This window comes from Brassica rapa, chromosome A07, assembly GCF_000309985.2.
Source record: "Brassica rapa cultivar Chiifu-401-42 chromosome A07, CAAS_Brap_v3.01, whole genome shotgun sequence".
NCBI lineage: Eukaryota > Viridiplantae > Streptophyta > Magnoliopsida > Brassicales > Brassicaceae > Brassica > Brassica rapa.
Genome location: NC_024801.2, coordinates 6,279,579 through 6,302,403, shown reverse-complemented (window position 1 = coordinate 6,302,403; position 22,825 = coordinate 6,279,579). Strand labels below are relative to the sequence as shown.

Sequence of the window (22,825 nt, the reverse complement as noted above, 5' to 3'; positions counted from 1 at the left end):
TATTGGAAATGGTCAATAGTTTTTTGGCATCGGAAAATTTGGACACAAGGTTAAACACTACAAATATTTGTCTGATTCCTAAAAAGGAGAGACCCACAAGGATGACTGAACTCAGACCTATCAGCTTATGTAATGTAGGATACAAGATTCTATCTAAGGTATTATGTAAAAGATTAAAGGTCTGTCTTCCATCACTGATCTCGGAGACGCAATCGGCTTTTTTGCTGGATGATTAATATCAGATAATATTCTTATAGCTCAGGAGATGTTCTATGGTTTGCGAACTAATAAACCGTGTCAGGACAAATTTTTGGCAATAAAAACGGATATGAGCAAAGCTTATGACAAAGTTGAATGGATCTTTATCCAAGAACTACTAACCAAGGTGGGATTCGGCCAGCATTGGATCCAATTAATGATGTAATGCATTTCCTCAGTTCAGTATAAGGTTTTATTGAATGGACAACCAAAAGGACATATAATACCACAGAGGGGATTACGTCAGGGGGACCTTCTATCCCCTTATCTGTTTATTATGTGTACAGAAGCATTGGTCGCAAATATTAAAAAGGCAGAACGAAATAAGCAACTAACGGGTCTAAAGGTTGCTAGGGCCTGCCCCCCAATTTCCCATTTTTATTTGCATACGATAGCCTTTTCTTTTGCAAAGCTCAGAAGGAAGAATGTCAGACAATTCTTAGGATTCTCAAAGAATATGAAGGGCTTCAGGACAACAAATAAATTTTGAAAAAATCTTCGATTCAATTTGGACACAAGATTGCAGAAGCTACACGACAGGAAGTTCGAGATATCTTAGGTATACATAATTTAGGAGGAATGGGGTCTTATTTGGGCATCCCAGAAAATATGGGAGGATCAAAGGTGCAAGTTTTTGGATTTGTTCAGGAGCGTCTAAATAGCAGAGTAAATGGTTGGACTTTTAAGTTTTTCACCAGAGGGGGTAAGGAAGTGATTATAAAATCTGTGGTTACAGCCTTGCTAAACAATGTGATGTCATGCTTTCGAATTCCAAAAACGGTAATGAAGAAATTAGTTAGTGCTGTAGCACAATTCTGGTGGAGTCCAGGGGGTAACAAGAGAGGTATGCATTAGAAATCATGGGACAAACTGTGTAGCTCTAAGGACGATGGAGGTTTGGGATTCAAAGATCTCACAGATTTTAATACAGCTATGCTTGGGAAACAATTTTGGAGATTAATGGACAAACCGAATACTTTATTTTCTCGTGTATTCAAAGGGAGATATTTCAGGAATGCTTCACCCCTGGAACCCATTAGATCATACTCGTCATCTTATGGTTGGGGTAGTATTGTCTCTGCTAGATCTCTGGTTAGCAAAGGACTAATCAAAGGGTGGGAACATGATCATCTATATCAGTATGGAATGACCCTTGGCTTCCATCCACTCGCCCGAGACCAGCAAATAAAAATCAACACAATCTTTACCCGGACCTAACAGTGGATGCTCTTATCGATGGAACATCACGATCATGGAACCTACAGGTTATTCGAGCTCTGGTGGATCCGCAAGATGTGAAAATTATTCAAAGTATTCCTATCAGTAGATCTCATCTAGAAGACCGGAATGGATGGCATTTTACAACAATGGAAAATATAGGGTTAAATCTGGATATGAAGTGGAACGAGTATATCCGGATAGAGAAATAATGCCACCCCAGTTTGGCCCTTCGATAACACCTTTGAAGACGTTCTGTTGGAAGTTACGCTGCCCACCCAAGTTGAAACATTTTTTATGGCAACTATTGACGGGATGTATAGTGGTTAAGAAATATTTGAGGTCAAGAGGAATGCAAGGAGATACTGTTTGTGACCGATGTGGTGCTCCCGAGGAATCAGCTAATCACGTGTTTTTGAATGTCCACCGACAGTTCAGGTCTGGGCACTTTCACGGATCCCGATGAATCCAAATATTTTTCCCACTCAATCTTTGTTTACCAATATGGATCATTTATTTTGGAGACTTTCTCCTGAAATGGAGGATCATTCATTTGCTTGGATTCTCTGGTATATATGGAAAGGTAGAAACAACAAAGTTTTTAGCAATTTGGATATGGACCCGAGAGATACTCTCAAACTGGCAGAAATGGAATCGTTACTTTGGGTGGAAGCACAAAATTCTCAGACTCAAGACATGGAACGCACCCAAATTCATGTATCTTCGATAATAACGAGTATACCAGGTAGATGGTGTTTTACAGACGGATCTTGGAAAAATGAGGATAGCTTTTCAGGGCAAGGATGGTATAGTACCCTGGAAGGCTACGATGGACTAATGGGAGCAAGGAACACGAGAGCGAGTCAGTCGCCACTACACTCAGAGATAGAGGCCCTTATATGGGCAATGGAATGTATGAGGAATCTTAGACAAGCATGGGTTACTTTTGCAACGGATAGTGCTCAATTGGTGAAGATGGTGTCGGAACCAGAAGAGTGGCCAGCCTTTGCAAGCTATTTGGAAGACATAAAAGTTTTAAAGAGGAGTTTTAACAGCTCAGAGATCATTCATATACCACAGACACAGAACTCAAAGGCGGACAGTCTCGCACGCAGTGCAAGAAAGCAACCGTCATTTGTCGTCCATATGGATGCAGAGCTATCGGGGTGGTTCGCAGAGTCTACATGAGTCTGCTTTGTTTGCTGACAAAAAAAAAATGACAATACATATTTAATGTAGATCAAAAATGGCAATACATATTTATTAAAACATATAAAAGTTATATTCCAAAAATATTCTATGTGAGATTGGCAAGTGACTGAGTTGATCTGGACTGGGCCTGTCGTTGACAACTGGGCCTGGATGTCAATAATAAAGAAGAGCGATAAAGATTATGCTCGGCCTCTGGTGAAAGAGTGAAACCCAAGAGCTGAAGTTACATGTGCATATAAAATGAAGGATGAGAAGCAGAGGATAACACCTCATAACAACCTAACAGCCTCGTCTTCTTCTCATGTTATCCAGGTACCGAAGCAGATGATTCTGCCATTGTTGTAAAGAATCTCGTGTAACACTCCAAAGAGATAACGAATTCCAGGTACCGATCCTGAAGAAGATGTACCCAAAATCTGGGGAACTCTAAAACTTTGCGTGTTTTCTTGTCAATTGTTTTCTTTCGTGTTGCGTTCTGGGTTTTCGAGTGTGTGAGTGGAGTCGCGATCTTCAAACAACGAGAGACGTGAGAGATCGATAGAATCAAAGCGTTCGATAGTCAAGAGAGATCATTGAGATACAATACAAGTGTGTATCAGATTATTCTACAAGTGGTATCAGAGCTAGGCTAGAGCATTCAAAGGATTCAGAAGACATGATCGAGGTCCGGATTCAGAAGAACGATCTGGTTCTACGAGGAGTAAAGATCGAGGAGCACCAATCAACGAGAAGAGGTTGATTGGGATTATAAAGGAAGTTCAATTCTACTCTTATACTAAATCGATCTGATCTTGAATCTTTGGTTGTGCATCTAGTTGTTGTGGGATTGTTTTCTTGGTTATCTGCAAGTGACAAGAAGCGAGGAATCACACATCAAAGAGGATGGATCCGACGCAAGGGAGGTTCGAGATCGAGAAGTTCGATAGGAACGGTGACTTTGGACTTTGGAAATTTAAGATGATGACACAGTTAGCGATTCATGGCCTGGTATCAGTACTTTAGAAAGAAACCACTTTTGAATTTGATATAGCAAAGCTAGAGGAAGGTGTCGAAGTAAAGAAAGACCTAAAGAAGGCAGAAAGATATCTAAGAGCTAGGAGTCTATTCACCACTTGTCCCAGTGATTTGATCTTGATGAAGATTATGAATGAGACTATATCTCTTAGAATGGGGAAAGAATTTGAGAGAGACTACCAAACAAAGTCTTTGCCAAACTGAATATATCTCAAGAAGAAGTTTTCTTGCTTCAGGATGGAAGAAAATAAACCAATGGAAGAGAACTTTGACTCTTTCCTAAAGCTTCTAGCTGATTTGGCAAGTATCAAGATCGACATCTCAGACGAGGATCAAGCCATTCAACTACTCTCTGGGCTGACTACAGCCTGTGAGCCATTGGTACATACCATACAATATGGACCCGGAAAGACATGCTGACAGTCAACAAAGTCATCACTATGGCATACTCAAAAGAGGCAGAGATAAAGCAGAAGGGGTTGACAACAAGAGGCATACACTCAGGTCTTTACAGTGAGTCAAGGGGAAGAACATCGACCAGAAATGACTCAGGAAATAACAAGCAATGGAACAGCAAACGAAAGAGCAGATTCAGGTCAATAGGAAAGTAGAATGTAAAACAAGATAAAACTTGTTGGATATGTGGAAGCGATGGACACTGGAAACGAGACTGTCCAGAACACAAAAAAACATCTCACTCCTCAAATTTAGAAAACTCAGCAAACGTGGCAAAGAATCTTCCAGGGTTAATAGCCCTGACAGACAGTCTGATGGTATCAAATGAAGAGTGGGTGTTGGAATCAGGTTGCACTTTTCATATCACGCAACAAAGGGATCTTCTATCAGAGTTTGTGGAATATGACGGGAATAAAGTGATGATGGGTCACAACTCATTCTGCATAGTTTGAGGAATGGGAAAAATAACCATAGACAACAAAGATGGATCATCGGTCACATTGAGTGAAGTTCGTTACATCCCAGATGTTGGACCCAATTTTGGGTAATACCTTAACGGGCCATGATCAAAGTGATGGGCCGTAAGGATCAAAACCCGTAGCAAGCAACCGAGCTCAAAAGCAAAGAAGTCGAGGCCCCCCAGAGATCGCGGAGCGGTTACGAAGATCGCGGAGCAGTTACAAAGGTCGCAAAACAGCTACAGAGATCGCGAAGTCGACTCGCTATAAAGAAATGAGAAGGGACATGAAGAAGAACACGTTGAAAACCCTAGAGAGAGCTACACACATACATCGACTTTGTTTTCTCCTGTTCTTAGATCCTTTTCTTTAACGATCTCACTTGTGTAATTCAATCTAGTTCAACTTATTGTATTCGGTCCTATTCATCAATAAAGTCCATTTTTGCCTACTGGAAACTATTAACATCGTTGTTTTCTAAAGATATTGTTGCCTACATCTTTTATCTTCCCTAGATCAAACTCCCGATCACTTTCAAATACTTAATGTATGTAGATTTTAGGTTCTACATTTTGGCACCGACTGTGGAAAAGATAAATGAAAAACATCTTTGCTAAGAAACCGATCTAAGTTTCCTAAGCGCGACTATGGATCCCAACCAAACCACCCGAACCATGATATATGGTGTTTTTAGTACCATTATATGTGTGCTTTGAGCTAATTCTAAGTCCTAATTCGTGTTTAATTGATATCATTCCAGGTTTGGAGCAGGTGAAAGAGTAAAGAAGAGAGATTCTGGAAGTCGGATGCCGTTTTGAAGGATTCGATGCGGAACAGTCATCTAGAACAACCCGAAGGTTGTTCCCGAAGAGAACAAGCGTTTGACTGTTCCCGATCATTAAGGAAAGTTCCAATTCTGGAAGTTTGCCCTAGATTCCACTCTCTCTTATCTCTTTACCACCAGCGCCTCCATATAAAAAGGCCTATGCTATCATTTCTTTTTCGGACGCTAGTTTTTGCAAGAGACCTATAACTATTTTCTTTGGATTAAGCAACTTGTAAGGGAGAAGGCTTCATCTCTCATTCTCACGAGAAGATCATCCTGAACCCTTGTCTTTCTACTTTATTTTATATGCAGTATTATTCAGAAACCATGTTTGTGTCATCCTGCTTTATGATTGAGTAGTAGGCTAAGCTTGCTTAGGGTTGTAGGGTGTTAGCCGCATGAACTGTCGATCTCTGATTTAATCACCTAGCTAACCGCTTAGGAGATAAATTGACATATATTGAATGAGCTTTGTATCCCTAATCAGCGAGAGTAGATATTAGGGTATTACGTGAACTAATCAGATCTTGTCTCTAAGGCTTGTTATCGTGTCTTGTTCCAAGTGAGAACTTAGGATTCAAGACCGATATGCAAAGGGAGCAAGACCACGATAGTGGATTGTTCTAGCCGAGTGATCTGAATTCTAGAGTGCACCTCATTGCACTTGAATAGTTGTTCAGTTCTGCATTGACATCCGATTAATAACCCTAAGCCGGCTTCATTTAAATCAAATTTGAACCATCTAGGTATTCTAGTTACTTGCGTCACAATGAATTCCCAAAACCCCACTTGTTTCTCAGCTTATTATTGAACTCATAAGAGTAAAAGTAAACTGGTCCTCAGGATTGAATCTCAAATATTACAATTACCACTGTTAACTTGACAGTAGCAAGGATTCATTTTTAGTGTACCAAGTTTTGGCGCCGTTGCGACGGGGACTAAGCTTTACCTTTCTTTTTCGGTTTAATATTTAGTGTGAGATATCTAACTTGCTTTATTTCTTTGTTGGAACAGATGATCCAAGTGCATGACCAGTAGACATACTCGGAGCAAAGCACAAGGACCACTACATCAACTGACCAACGAAGAACTCACAAGATTAGAAAGACAGAACCGTCAACAGCCAAGAACAACCAACACCAACATGGGTGATCACGTCAACATGGATGACCTCACTGCTGCATTGGCACTCATTCAACAACAAATACAGACTCAGCAACAACAGATGTTGCAGATGCAGCAAACCATCCAAAATCAGCAACAAACTGCTGAGGACCAAGCAGCCGAGAACGCCGCACGAGAAGAGCGTGGTGCTCTTATTAGGGAGCGAAACCTTCCGCCAAACTTCGCTACTAACTTCTCCCCCATCAGCTCTCCACCCTGTACTCTACAAGATTATGAGATCAAACCTGCACTGATAGGTCTGGTACAGAAGAGCACGTTCAGCGGCCTCACTTCAGACATTCCAATGGACCACATAGGCCTTTGAGAGGATCTGCAATTTCTCTCGCTCTAATGGAGTGCCACCAGATTATATCAAATGCTCGCTGTTCCCATTCTCTCTTGAAGGGAAAGCTTCTCGCTGGCTGCAATCTCTCCCAACCGGTTCTCTCACCACATGGGACCAGGTTCGATCAGCATTCCTAAGCTACTTCTACACAAAGTCCAAAACCGCGGCTCTAAGGCATAGAATCTCCAATTTCAAGCAGAAATCTGATTAACCTTTCATGAAGCTTGGGAAAGGTACAAGGAGTACCAGAGAGAGTGCCCACACCATGGGTCTGATGATGATTACATACTGGAGGTGTTCTATGATGGAGTGAGCTATGAGTTCCGAAACACCCTTCATTCTTCTAGTAACGGAGACCTCATGACTCAAACCACACCTAGTGCGTTCGCGTTGATTGAGAACATGGCTTCAAGTTCACTCAACAAGAACAAGGAGCACGATCGCTCCAAAAGTGTGAACAATATAGATGATCTTGCGGCGAAGGTGGACCAACTGCTTAAGGGAAACCAGAGCCAAGTTTTCATAATGGAAGAAGCAACTCCTAAGAAGAGTGCAGGCGACAAGGCGTTTGAAGCTGAACAAGCAGGAGACGATCAGCAGGAAGTGAGCTACGTAAATGGGCAAGGGTGGCAGTTAAAGAACTACCACCCAAACCCTAACGTAAGGAACAATCGACAACTTTTCTGGCCTAAGCAGGAGAAACCGGTTGATCCGGCACAGAGCAGTCAAGGTCAGTATGCGGGGTATCAAAAGAACTACCAAACCCGAACCTATTTTCTAAGCCAACCACAGAACAATCAACCTCAGATGCAGAAGCACCAGAACACTCAGCCTGCTACTTCCGCCTCTGTCGCGGTTCCGCAAGATGAAACAAAACTATGTTGCAGCAGCTACACCAAGGACAACAGCTCCAAGGGAAAGCTCTAAACCAGGTTACTACCGAGATCAATACCAAAATGAACCATATGTTCGGAGATTTGAGCACCAAGTATGATAATGTCGCGAGCCATATGAGACACATGGACATTCAGATAGCTCAGACTGTTGAGAGTGTCAAGAGGCAGCAAGGTACTCTACCTGGTAAAACAGACAAAAATCCTAAGGAGTGCAATGCAGTTCAGCTAAGGAGCGGGAAGCAACTTTCCGAGCCGGAGAAGAGGAGGTTCACCACGGCTGAGAAAGGGAAGCAGAAAGAGTCGGAACAACTACCAGCCGATACCCTGGCAGTAGAGGGGAATACAGAACCAGCAGTTGAAACAAGTTCACCAGGGCCAGAACAACCAGCTGAAGCTGTTCGCCCAATCCCAGAGGTTGTTCCTCCTCGCGAATACATTCCTATAGTCCCTTACCCTGTTCCAGCAAAGGGTACTCGTAAGGACATAGAGGAGATGAAGTGCAGGAAGATGCTGGAGGATCTAACCGTCCGACTCCCCCTGATGGATGTGATCCAAATGATGCCCTCCATGCGCAGCTTTATGAAAGGATTGATCTCAGGAAAAATATCAGAGGAGAGCGAATTCATGACAGTTTCTAAGGAGTGCAGTGCAGTGCTTCATAACAGATAGATAAAGAAGCGAGGAGACCCCAGCAAGTTCGTCCTCCCTATCCAGATTGGGAAAACAGTTTTTGCATGCTCCTTGGTTGATCTTGGATCCAGCGTGAACCAACTAAGATGTCCTTGGTGTTCTACCTGGTAAAACAGACAAAAAATCCTAAGGAGTGCAATGCAATTCTACTCTGTAGAACTGCATGCCCTACTCTGTAGCTCGACGTCTAGGATACACGCATTTCAAACCAACTAAGATGTCCTTGGTGTTCGCAGATAGATCAGTCAAATTTCCGGTCGGTATTCTAGAGGATCTCCAAGTAAAAGTTGGAAACACTTCTGTTCCAGCAGACTTTGTTGTTCTGGAGCTGGAAGAAGAGTCTAAAGATCCTCTCATCTTGGGAAGACCATTCTTATGTATTGTTGGAGCCATCATTGATGTGCGACAGGGGAAGATTGATCTGAATCTTGGGGACATAGTTATGCAATTCGAGATGGATGAGTTGCTAAAGAAGCCGATGTTGGATGGGCAGACCTTTGAGGTTGATGAAGGGATTAATCCGCTCTAACCTCGCGAAGGAATGATCGAGGATTCTTACCGAAGACCCACTGGAGCTTGCATTAGTAAGAGCTGAGGCCGAGCAGAGTGTCGTAAACATTGATGCACATGGGTATGCCAAGATGCTTGTCTCCACAAGGAGTATGGGGAGAATGGTAGCGAGTCTAAGCTGGGGGAGGAGAGCAACGGGGACGACACCACCCCAGCTGGAGCGACCCCTACACCAAACTCGCCTGTTCTGTCGAACCAACCAGAGGACCCCTGGAGCGAGCTTAAAGCTCCCAAGGTTGAGCTAAAACCCCTTCCTAAGGGGCTCAGGTACGCTTTCTTAGGTCCAAATTCCACCTATCCTGTCATTGTGAATGCTGAACTAAATAATGTGGAAACTGCATTGCTTTTGTGTGAGCTTAGGAAATAACGTAAGGCATTAGGATATTCACTAGCTGACATACCTGGCATTTCACCTGATTTATGCATGCATAGAATACACCTAGAAGATGAATCAATGACTTCTGTCGAACATCAGAGGAGGTTAAACCCAAATCTAAAAGATGTTGCTAAGAAAGAGATTATGAAACTTCTTGAAGCAGGTGTGATCTATGCCATATCTCATAGTAAATGGGTTAGCCCTCTTCATGTAGTACCTAAGAAAGGTGGGATCACTGTTATCACGAATGAAAAGAATTAATTGATCCCTACTAGGATAGTGACATGACATCGCATGTGCATTGATTTCAGGAAATTAAATGCAGCAACTAGAAAGGATCACTTTCCACTCCCTTTTATTGATCAAATGCTTGAGAGATTGGCTAACCACCAATATTACTGCTTTTTAGATGGTTATTCAGGTTTCTTACAGATCCCTATCCATCTAGATGATCAGGAAAAGACGACGTTCACGTGCCCCTACGGAACGTATGCTTACAGGAGAATGCCATTCGGCTTGTGCAATGCGCCAGCAACATTTCAGCGCTGCATGATGTCAATCTTTACTGACCTGATTGAAGACATTATGGAAGTTTTTATGGATGATTTCAGTGTCCATGGAAGCTCCTTTAGTGTCTGTTTGTCAAAATTGTGCAGAGTACTAAAAAGGTGTGAGGAGAAACATCTGGTGCTCAATTGGGAGAAGTGCCACTTCATGGTCACAGATGGGATTGTTCTGGGGCACAAGATCTCCGAGAAAGGCATTGAGGTGGATAAGGCAAAGATCGAGGTGATGATGAGTTTGCAACCACCAACAAATGTGAAAGCCATCAGGAGTTTCATGGGTCACGCTGGGTTTTACAGACGTTTTATCCAGGATTTCTCAAGGATAGCGAGACCACTCACCAGACTGCTCTGCAAGGAGATCAAGTTCAATTTCGATAGTGAGTGTCAAGCTGCGTTCCACACCATCAAAGGAGCTCTAGTCAGCGCACCTGTTGTGCAACCGCCAGACTGGGATCTCCTCTTTGAAATCATGACTGATGCAAGCGACTTTGCAGTTGGAGCAGTACTTGAGCAGCGCAAGGATAAGAAACTTCATGTGATCTATTACGCAAGCAAAACTATGGATGAAGCTCAGTGCAGATACGCTACGACAGAGAAAGAACTTCTGGCTATTGTTTTTGCATTCGAGAAGTTCAGATCCTACCTGGTGGGATCTAAGGTGATTGTGCACACAGACCATGCTGCTCTTAAGTATCTGCTCACAAAGAAAGATGCGAAACCGAGGTTGTTAAGGTGGATTCTTCTCCTCCAAGAATTCGATCTTGAGATAAAGGATAAGAGAGGAGTCTCCCAAGGCTGGCATTCTTCAACAATCGCTTAGACAAAATCACGGCGAGAATGGGGTTGCAGACCACCTGTCCAGAAGGAATATTGAGGACGACACAACTTTTGATGAAGAACACCCAGTGGAACAAATCAACGTGGTTGGTCTGCGTTTCGCGGAACAACCTCTGGGAATCACATCAGACTGTTCCAGCATCGCAGAACAACCTCTGGGAAGGAGACCCGATTGTTCTCACATCGCGGAATATCCGGTCAAAGTGATCCAAAAGCAGTACTCTAACCTCCCGTGGTTTGCTGAAATTGCGAATTTTCTAGCTGCTGAAAAGCAACCTCTTAATTTCACCGGAAACGACAAGAGGAAATTTTTAAGGGAGGCGAGGCATTATGTTTGGGATGAACCGTTCTTGTACAGACATGGAAAGGATGGCTTATTCAGAAGGTGTGTTCCAGAGGCAGATATTCCCGGAATCCTACATCACTGCCATGGTTCATCTTACGGAGGCCACTTCGCTACATTCAGAACGGTTTCCAAAATCCTTCAAGCAGGATTCTGGTGGCCAACAATGTTCAGGGATGCTCACGCCTACATAGCCAGGTGCGATGCATGCCAGCGACTTGGGAAAATCAGCAAGAGGAATGAGATGCCTCAGAATTACATTCTAGAGGTTGAAGTATTCGACGATTGGGGAGTCGATTTCATGGGACCATTTCCTCCGTCCTTCAAGAATGAGTACATCCTCGTCGCCGTAGATTATGTATCTAAGTGGGTAGAAGCGATGGCGAGCCCTACTAATGATGCAAAAGTGGCGACTAAGGTGTTCAGCTCCATCATCTTTCCGAGATTTGGAGTGCCTCGGGTGGAAATTAGCGATGGTGGAACACACTGCATCAACAAGGCATTTCAGGGCCTCTTGACGAAGAATGGAGTAAAGCACAAGGTGGCAACCGCATATCATCCACAGACGAGTGGACAGGTTAAGGTTTCCAATAGGGAGATCAAAAGCATCCTCCAGAAAACTGTCAACACGTCACGAAAGGACTTGTCACTTAAGCTGGACGATGCACTATGGGCCTACAGAACAGCCTACAAAATGTCGCTAGGGACGACCCCCTATCACCTGGTATATGGTAAGGCATGTCACCTCCCTGTCGAGCTCGAATACAAGGCTGCATGGGCAGTCAAGCTACTGAATTTTGACATCAAGCCAGCAACCGAGAGACGCATGATTCTAATCTTGAGCTGGAGGAGATAAGGCACCTCGCCTATGAAAGATCCAAAATTTACAAGGAGAAGACCAAGGCCTACTATGTCAAGCGAATTATTGCGAGACATTTCGGACCCAACGATAAGGTCTTGCTTTTCAATTCGAGGCTGAGATTGTTCCCAGGCAAGTTAAAGTCTAGGTGGTCGGGGCCCTTCACTATTAAGGAAGTTCGACCCTACGGAGCTTTGTGTTACTGGACAGAAAAGGAGACGAGTTCCTAGTGAACGGACAGCGCGTCAGGCATTACCTTGCTGACTCCACCATCGCAGAGGGAGAAGAGTCCTAAGCGATCCCCCATTAGGCTGATCCAAGTCAAGCTAATGACTTTAACCAAGCGCTTGGTGGGAGGCAACCCACTGGTTAGTATGTACATTGATTTCTATAGTTTATTATATTTCTTTTCAGATTTATTTTGTAGGTCAAAAATAAGAAAAAAAAGTTGGACTCTTCAGTCAGAACAACCAAAGGACTGTTCTTCTGGTAGAACAACCCATTGACTATTCCAGGTAAGTGTTCCGAACCAAAAAAAAATAAAAAAATAAAAAAATTCGGGGGTAGTTAGGGTTTTTCCTATTTAAGGCTTCACCCTTCCACTTTCCTCTTTCACTGTGCCGCACAGTGACCCTTCCCCCTGCGATTTTTAAGCAACCACCAAATCTTTGATTCTCAACCGTTTTAAGTGGTTTTGGCTTCTCACTCGTTTGGAATCTCGAGTTCTCTCTGTCTTTGCAGTTCACTTCACCAGTTTCTACAGGTACGAGGCTCGACAGTCCCCATCCAAATCGCAAGAACTCGATGGCCAAAACTAAGCAATCCGCCAAGCGAAAGAAAGCTACATGCAACACGCCACCCCCGCAAGCACATCAACAAACCTCTGCGACCTACCCATGGCCCCGGGAACAAGAGGGTGAACCAATTGATCTCGACAGCCCATTGCTCTTGGATTTCAACTGCGAGGGGTGGGATAAGGGGACAGCAGCGCGCTACAACGCCATCCTCCGGGTTGACATGTTACCCACTCGTTTCTGCCACGCGGAGACTTTGGCTGATCTTGGCATCGACGAGGATGTGTTCGAAACGCTGCACACCATCGGGATTGCTCCTATCTGCTATACAACACACGAGCTCTACCCAGGCAAGAGATCACTTATCTCAATTTGAGGAATGTTTCGCACAACTGAATTCCCATAACATGAAGCTCAACCCGGTAAAATGCAGATTCGCCGTACCATTGGGAGAATTCCTCGGATACCTAGTCAAATCCCGTGGTTTCGAAGCTAATCCAAAACAGATCAATGCATTTATCGAGATGGATTCGCCCAAGAATAAACGGGAAGTCCAGAGATTGACCGGTAGAGTCGCAACACTTAACCGATTCATCTCAGGTCGACAGACAAGTGCCTACCTTTCTACGATATCTTGCGGGGGAATAAAAAATTTGAATGGTCAGAAGAGTGCGAAAATGCTTTTCAACAGTTGAAACGATACTTGGCCACTCCTCCAATTCTCGCAAAACCTGTCGAAAGAGAACCCTTGTTCTTATATATCGCAGTATCAGCAACGGCTGTGAGCGGTGTCTAATCAGGGAAGAGCGCGGCGAACATCAACCTATTTTTTATATAAGCAACACATTGCCAGATGCTGAGTCAAGGTATCTGTTGATGGAAAAACTAGCATACGCAGTTGTAACTTCGGCGCGAAAGCTAAGACCATATTTCCAATCACACACAATCGTCATCTTCACGACTTTCTCCCTACGGACGATTCTGCACAGCCCAGTCAGTCGGGCCGACTAGCCAAATGGGCAGTCAAGTTGACCGAGTACGATATCGAATATCGACCGAGTACAAGTGCGAAATCCCAGGTACTCGCAGATTTTTTAGTCGAACTACCAACAGGGACCGTGACCAACGTGGACCGTGACCAACGGGGACCGTGACCAACGGGGACCATGACCAACAAGGAACCAAATTCAACCTGGTTTCTTCACGTCGACGGATCCTCATCTAAGCAAGGATTGGGCATCGGAATCCGCCTCACTTCACCAACCAGTGAAATCTTAGAACAATCATTCAGATTGGAATTTCACGCATCCAACAACGAGGCCGAGTACGAAGCATTCATTTCAGGGCTACGTTTAGCTCACCGATTGAGGATACGTAACATCCATGCCTACTGTGATTCTCAGCTAGTTGCAAGTCAATATAGCGGAGAATACGAAGCGAGGGACGAAAGAATGGATGCGTATCTCAAACTGGTCCAGAATCTAGCCAAAGAATTTGACTGTTTCGCTCTTACGCGAATCCCCCGTTCTGAGAACGTCCAAGCCGATGCTCTCGCAGCCCTGGCATCGAGTTCCGACCCAGGTCTTAAAAGAGTGATTCCGGTCAAATTCATCGAACACCCGAGTATCGCACCACCAATCATCATCAACCTCATCGGGGATCAAGACGACGATGTAGAAGAGGTCGCAGGACAGCCGGAGGAGAAATCAGAACAATCCAACTACGGCTACAATACGCCATGGCTGGAAACGATTCGAGCCTACATCACCGATGGAAAGTTACCTCCCAAAAAATGGGCGGCCCGTAAAATCTGAACGCAGGCCGCGCGTTACGTAACGGTCGACGGTGAAATTTACAAATGGAAACTTTCCAGACCACTCATGACGTGTTTGGAAGGACAAAAAGCGAGAAACGTCATGGAAGAAGTCCATTCTGGGTCCTGCGGAAACCATTCCGGTGGAAGGTCACTAGCAGTAAAAATCAAACGCCACGGATACTACTGGCCAACGATGATCGGAGGATTGTGAGAAATTCGCACGAAGGTGCAAAAAATACCAAAGGCATGCTCCGACTGTGACACCCCAGATCGTAGATAACCGGAAATGACACGGTCGATGTTCCCTGATGGTCGACCCGAGGTTCTCGAAATAAATCCGATCACCTTAGACCAACAACCAAAGAACACAGACACTCCTATCGGATATTACTCTAGGCTTTTCAACCCGATAAAGCAATATTCGATAGTTAGTTCGTCCCGGACAAGGACTAATATCATATGAGAACTCGTGATTTATAAACATCTTTTATACATTATTTATTTACTTTAAACATCTTACAAACTGTTATAGTTTACCCTACGGCCTATCGCCCAACAACGTTTTAAGTAAATATACATCAAAACGTACGTTGCAAGGACAACAAAATACTACCGCTGGTTGGCCGCTCCATCCATCCAAAAGATTTAAGTGTCTCCCGCCTAAGGTTTACCTGCACACACAAATGAGTCATGAGCAACTAGTTTACTCAGTGAATCTAGAATCACAACACAATCAATAACAATCAAGCAATTATCAATGCATATACATGATCATGCAAGTACTAGTACTATACTTTAATATCGATCATCATTGTGAATTCTTATTTTAAACATCACTTCCACAACACCCGCCCGTTACCATACTCATATAATACAATATATATACTAGACCCGAGAAACCACTAAGGCTAACCGAGACTAGTGAGTTAGCATCACCATCATTGTCGAATGTCCGGTATGGACAATCCGACACTGCATCGTCATGCAGTACACGGTCTCCAGGGAGCTACCCCATCATCGTGTCTTCATGACCTTGTTCCGTTCGCAGGACCAAGTCACGGTAATGCGGGGGCTTTAGGGATAGTGAATATAACAAGACTTCACATGATTTTACTTCCATAATTATTCCAAAATTAATTCATAATTAATCCTTAATTAATCATAATTAACTCTTAATTAATCCTAGATTAATCCTTAATTAATCTCATATTAATCTTTAATTAATCCAAGATTAGTACTTAATTAATCATGATTACTCTTTAATTAATCTCAGATTAATTCTCAATTAAACCAAGATTAATTCTTAATTAACCAAGATTAATCCATAATCAAAACCATGATTATTTCATAATTAAGATTAGTACTTGAGAACAAGTACTATGATTATGATTAACCTCACTCTAACCTTTTGATTACTCTTATGTATAGTTTACAATAAGTAAACATAACACCATTCTTATAAACTTGAGAGACTTTACTAACTCAATCAATCTCAACATCTATCTAGACTCACCTAAAGATTAGTCTTGAAACTGGCTTGGACAAGACTTGAGTTCCACTTGAACAAGGCTGAATGGACCTGAGAATGGACAAGGTTCTGATCGGTTACTATGGTTAACTCAACAACTCATCTGACTCACTTGATTGTGGCTTACCAAGAGACTGAATGGATAGGATGGGACTAGCAAAGCTCCACACCTTAGCTGATCAAAACAGGGCAAGGTTGGGTTCAGAACATCAACAATCTGACAGTTCGGTTCAAGCTAAACAACTTAAATCAAATCAGTTCAAGCTCGGTTCCTTTCATACCAGATCAGATCAGTTCAGTTCTATTCAGTTAACAACAGTTCAAGACAAGATCAGACTGAGTTTAGTTTCGTTTAACTCCAATCAATCCCTAACACCTTAGCAAACTGTTTTAGGAGATGGATTCAAACCGAAACTAAGCAAGAACTGAACTGTATCATAACTTAAACAACTGATCCGACCCAGATCTAAGGTAGCCATGAACTGTTGTGATCAGATACTGACTTAGGCTAGGAGACCAAAGCTTACCAAGACAAACCAAAGGACTAGATGGCCTCAGCTGATCCTCTTCTCCAAGGTAAGCTTGTGGCTGGACTGATCAAAGAGAAAGATCAAGGTCTGATCATGATCTGAACTCAACTAGGTCTAGGGTTTTATTTAAAAATCTCACCTTCTGATCTTTCTCAAGAACCAAACTGAGCTAAGGTTGAAGATTAGGTCACCACCAATTTTTTCTTGATTTTTCTCACTGAGTTTTCTGTTCTTCTTTCTCTCTTTCTCACTGAAATTCTCTAGGTTTTTCTGCAGGGTTCTAAACGTGGGAAGCAGCTGGAGGAGGGTTAAATACAAGCTGTGGTTGTTTCACCTGAGGGTTTAGCTCATAACAAAGCTTGGCTGAGAGCAGACAGCTGGCAACCTGTTTCATCATCTACACCATACTGTCCTTTCCCTCCCATGAAGTAGTTTCCAGCCAATCATAAATAATTAAAGGAGGAAGCAAGCACACAGGCAGCTTGTGATTGTCATGTGCCATTTACTGAAGAAGCTAAGCAAGCAGGCAGGTGCAAGTCATGTGATTAAAGACTGAGCAAGCAGGCTGGTGGAAGACATGAGTCTGGTCCAAAATTACTTGTAGCTGTTGGTTGATAATTTCCAATAATTTTTAACTAAATATTCCTTGTCTTTGGCTCTCGTCTTGTTCTCGGAAAATCTCTTCCAGTTTAATAAAAATTCGACCAAAATATTTAAGACTCGACCAAACTATCAAGTGAAGGTCTTTCAACCACAAGACAGTCCCGTCGAGAAATTAATCTACCGGGTCGATTTTTATTTCTATTAATCATGGTCGAACCAACTAAAAACTGGTCGAGTGGGATTTTTCTTGACCAAAAATTTATTGGCTCGTGAGGGTTATTACACTCTTCCCCCCTTAAAAGAATTCGTCCCGAATTCTCAAAATACAAGTGTACACCCTTTACTGGACGATTGGGTTATCTGAGAAGAGTTATGGGTAATCAGCTCAGACTTATCTTCATCCTACCATGTTATAACAACTCTCTGTCGCTTTCCCCACAATACTTCAAGTTGCAAAATTTCCCTATTCTTCAATTTCCTGATACGACGCTCGCATATCCGCAAAGGACCTTCAGGATAGGTGAGGTTAGGTTGCAAGTCCTCTGGTCGCTGCTGCTCGACCATAGTTGGATCTGGTATATGCTTACATAGCATCGATACATGAAATACCGGATGCATAGGCATATCGGGTGGAAGTTCTAGTCTATAGGCTACTTCTCCAACTCTAGCGACAATTCGGTATGGTGCCTTTGCTATTGCAGCGGATCCGGGTTCTAAGGTTATACTAAAGGGGTTACTCCTAGACGGCAGCAATCCCTCTAATGCCTTAAACACGTCCTCATATTCTCTGACTACTGGTATTTCTTCCATGTTCTGCTCTTTCTCGTCTTCTACTGGTCCAACAACTAAGGTCACTAAGTATACTTCTTCACCCTTCTCCAAAAGGCTTTCAATTCTCAATGCTGACACTAGTGACGCTCCAACACTGGGTACTATGCCAAGGTAAGCTAAAGGGGGTTGGGTATCTCTCTCAAAAACAATCTTCCCTCGACCACAATCAAGGTGAGCTCGGTAACTTGACAGCCAATCCATCCCTAAGATTACCTCATACCTCTCTAAGGGGAGAACTAACAAATCAGCCGGAAAAATCATATCTTGGATAATGATTGGAACTTTTAGAATACAGCCTTCAGTTTCAAGAACTTGATCTCCGGGAGTTAGAACATGAATGGATAAATTCACCTTAGTGAATTCTCCATCGAATCGGGATGCTACTTCGGGAGCTACAAAACTATGTGTTGCTCCTGAATCGAAAAGGATGTGGGCGGATATTCCACCCACAAGCAAAGTCCCTGTCAATAATTGACTTTACCGTCAATTACTTACTCAACCACTTTATTATTATTATTTTTTATATCACTAATTCACAAATCATTAAAAAAAATTATGCAACATTCAATTGGGTAAGAAAACAAACCTGAAATCGGACCCTGAGGTGGTCCGGATGATCCTGGTAACTCTAAAGCATAAGCCCTACCAGCAGTGGCTTGACGCTTAGCAGGAGGTAAGGGTAAAGGTGGGTTAACTGGTACAACGGGTTGAGCACTCGTAACAACAGGCTGAGCAAGATGAGTGTGTGGACATGATGTCGCGTAATGTCCTCGCTCTCCACACGTGAAACAAGTGATGTGAGATGGTACAGCCGGTTGGAACTGTCCCACGGTCGGACAATCTCTCCTAACATGGCCCAGCTGGCCACAAGTGAAACAAGTTGGGGTTCTAGGTCTAGGACCTCCAGATCGACCTCCCCGAAAAGCTCTACCTCCCTGTCCTCGCTGCACAGCAGAATGCGGCTGAGGCTGGAATGGAACAGATGGACGTCTAGGTTGTGTGGCATTGCTAGAAGAAGCTCTCGCAGCAGCAATGGCCTCCTCAACGTTTACAGCCCGCTCAACAAGATCAGCAAGCCTATGAAACTCTACTGCCTCAAGTCTGCTCCTGATATATGGGTTAAGTCCTCGAAGGAACTTACGGATAATCATCATCTCGTCCTCTCGACCATAGTGGACATACTTCCTGAGACGGGTGAACTCTGCCTCATACTTCCTAACAGATAATCCTCCCTGAACTAGCTCCATGAATTTAATCTCCAATCGATCACGGGCTTCCGGTGGGAAGTACTTTCGAACGAACGCTGTACGGAAGTCAGCCCAAGTCAGATTGAAGTCTCCAAAGTTCCTCTCTACGCATAACCACCAACTGATGGCGTCCTTCTCTAAATAGTAAACAGCCACATCCTTTTTAAATTCTTCCGGACAACGGGTTGCAGCAAAGTTCTGCTCGAGATTGTGAAGCCACGCATCAGCTTCAAAGGGATCAGTGCCTCCCTGGTAATGCTTCGTCCCCAAGTTCTTCATAATCATGACTATCTTCAGGAAGTCCGGGTGAGAAGTGGTAGTTACTGGAGCTGGCTGAGCACCCTGTGCTTCTCGCTGTGCATTCAATGCTTGATATTGCAAATTCACCATCTCAGCCATCAGTTCCAGAAGTGCTATCATAGCTGGATCGGTTGGCGCTGGTTGAGGTTGTGCTGCCGGAATAGGTGCGGCAGGAGCTGGTGGAATATCAGCGGCAGGAGATGCAGAAGCTGTGGGATGATCTCCATGCACTGGACTATCGTGTACCACATCCACCTCGATGTCCATAAAGTATGGGTCTGGAGACAAAGGAATCTGCTCCGGTGTCTGATCATATGACCCTTCAGACGGGTCAGTCTCAAAGCTAGAGCCTGAAGGTGTAGCCTCAAAGCTAGGAGTCGGAAGTGGTGCCGGAGTAGATGGCGGCGAGGAGTCTGAAGATGATGAAATAGGTATCGGTAGATAATGTCCACCACGATGTGCCTGTCTCGGTGGCATCTGCAACAAAAGATCATGGTAAGTTTCTACCCAGGTCTATCAATTCCTAAAAGAAGGAACAAACCAGCATATCCTAATTATCCTTGCGACACATTTTTGACTCGAAAGTTTTTTGAAACAAGTCCCATTCTAGCATCGTATAACAATGCTCAGATACCACCTTTGTGACACCCCCGATCGTAGATAACCGGAAATGACACGGTCGATGTTCCCTGATGGTCGACCCGAGGTTCTCGAAATAAATCCGATCACCTTAGACCAACAACCAAAGAACACAGACACTCCTATCGGATATTACTCTAGGTTTTTAACCCGATAAAGCAATATTCGATAGTTAGTTCGTCCCGGACAAGGACTAATATCATATGAGAACTCGTGATTTATAAACATCTTTTATACATTATTTATTTACTTTAAGCATCTTACAAACTGTTATAGTTTACCCTACGGCCTATCGCCCAACAACGTTTTAAGTAAATATACATCAAAACGTACGTTGCAAGGACAACAAAATACTACCGCTGGTTGGCCGCTCCTTCCGTCCAAAAGATTTAAGTGTCTCCCGCCTAAGGTTTACCTGCACACACAAATGAGTCATGAGCAACTAGTTTACTCAGTGAATCTAGAATCACAACACAATCAATAACAATCAAGCAATTATCAATGCATATACATGATCATGCAAGTACTAGTACTATACTTTAATATCGATCATCATTGTGAATTCTTATTTTAAACATCACTTCCACAACACCCGCCCGTTACCATACTCATATAATACAATATATATACTAGACCCGAGAAACCACTAAGGCTAACCGAGACTAGTGAGTTAGCATCACCATCATTGTCGAATGTCCGGTATGGACAATCCGACACTGCATCGTCATGCAGTACACGGTCTCCAGGGAGCTACCCCATCATCGTGTCTTCATGACCTTGTTCCGTTCGCAGGACCAAGTCACGGTAATGCGGGGGCTTTAGGGATAGTGAATATAACAAGACTTCACATGATTTTACTTCCATAATTATTCCAAAATTAATTCATAATTAATCCTTAATTAATCATAATTAACTCTTAATTAATCCTAGATTAATCCTTAATTAATCTCATATTAATCTTTAATTAATCCAAGATTAGTACTTAATTAATCATGATTACTCTTTAATTAATCTCAGATTAATTCTCAATTAAACCAAGATTAATTCTTAATTAACCAAGATTAATCCATAATCAAAACCATGATTATTTCATAATTAAGATTAGTACTTGAGAACAAGTACTATGATTATGATTAACCTCACTCTAACCTTTTGATTACTCTTATGTATAGTTTACAATAAGTAAACATAACACCATTCTTATAAACTTGAGAGACTTTACTAACTCAATCAATCTCAACATCTATCTAGACTCACCTAAAGATTAGTCTTGAAACTGGCTTGGACAAGACTTGAGTTCCACTTGAACAAGGCTGAATGGACCTGAGAATGGACAAGGTTCTGATCGGTTACTATGGTTAACTCAACAACTCATCTGACTCACTTGATTGTGGCTTACCAAGAGACTGAATGGATAGGATGGGACTAGCAAAGCTCCACACCTTAGCTGATCAAAACAGGGCAAGGTTGGGTTCAGAACATCAACAATCTGACAGTTCGGTTCAAGCTAAACAACTTAAATCAAATCAGTTCAAGCTCGGTTCCTTTCATACCAGATCAGATCAGTTCAGTTCTATTCAGTTAACAACAGTTCAAGACAAGATCAGACTGAAAGACAGTTGCAGACATTGAAAAAACTAGAGATAGAAAGAGAGAGGAGACTTTTCTCTCTGGCACACAAACCAAGGAGCCGATGCAGAGCCACTTCCCAGCCTCCATGGATTCACGGCGCAAGTTGGTCTCCGTTCAACCTTCACTCTAAGAAGCCATGCTTCTCATTATCGGGAACCCGCCTGGGTTGAACCGGAGAATCGTATCACCGAGAATTGAAAAGCTCTTAAAAGCTGGAAAATCGGGCGTCTCTCCCGGCAGTGCTCTTACGACGTCTATCTTACCGCTGCCGGTGAGATCCTGCTTCTTCAACCTTTCCGCTCCTGCTCACAGCTCAGGGACGTACAAGCCTCCGTTGTTACCTCGTAAGCCAGAGCCTCCAGATCTGATATCTCTAGAGCAGCGACAGCCTCCTCAACCGCCAGTTCCACCAGACCCACCGGACCCTCCTCTTGTCGCTTCTACTGCTACTCTCGTCACAGCCGCTTCTTCTGTTACTTTTGTCACAGCCGCTTCTCTGCTTGGTGCAAGTGGAATCATTGAACCAGCTGTGAGCCTTTGTTCAAACGCTACACTTCATTCCGACGACCGTCATCTCAGATCCACCTTATCTCCAAGCTCTCTTTCTGCGGCAAACAAGCTTCTCAGATCCGGAGGCGCTGACGTCAGCCCTGGTTTCTTCTCAGTTTGGGCCTGGCCCATGAATCAAGATGAAGTTTTGAGCCCATACCCTCATCTCTTAACCAGCACTCTTCGCCTTTCTAACAACGCTCGCTCTCATATTTTCATTTTGAAAGAGGTATATGACTGGTTGCTCAGGTTTAGTTTGATTACAAC

General features: G+C 43.3%; 1 protein-coding gene and 1 non-coding gene across 2 annotated transcripts; both read right to left on the bottom strand.

Annotated features, from left to right (window-relative positions):
* Positions 1–7,118: 7,118 nt before the first annotated feature.
* LOC117126939 lies at positions 7,119–7,224 on the bottom strand. The gene has a single exon (XR_004449700.1). It is a non-coding gene; the product is annotated as a small nucleolar RNA R71 (small nucleolar RNA).
* A 12,318-nt stretch (positions 7,225–19,542) lies between these two features.
* LOC117126805 (zyxin-like) lies at positions 19,543–20,215 on the bottom strand. The gene is made up of 2 exons (XM_033275919.1): positions 19,763–20,215; positions 19,543–19,575 (listed from the first exon to the last, which is right to left on the bottom strand). The coding sequence occupies exons 1-2, from the start codon at positions 20,213–20,215 to the stop codon at positions 19,543–19,545; spliced, it is 486 nt and encodes a 161-aa protein (XP_033131810.1).
* Positions 20,216–22,825: the final 2,610 nt, after the last annotated feature.

What these genes read in the sequence shown, in the direction of transcription:
- LOC117126805 (XM_033275919.1), bottom strand. Translation starts at nt 20,215, where the DNA reads ATGCCACCGAGACAGGCACATCGTGGTGGACATTATCTACCGATACCT. An exon ending in AGGGTGCTCAGCCAGCTCCA is followed by an intron (nt 19,576 to 19,762) that starts GTAACTACCACT and finishes TTTACTATTTAG; the next exon opens with AGAAGGACGCCATCAGTTGG.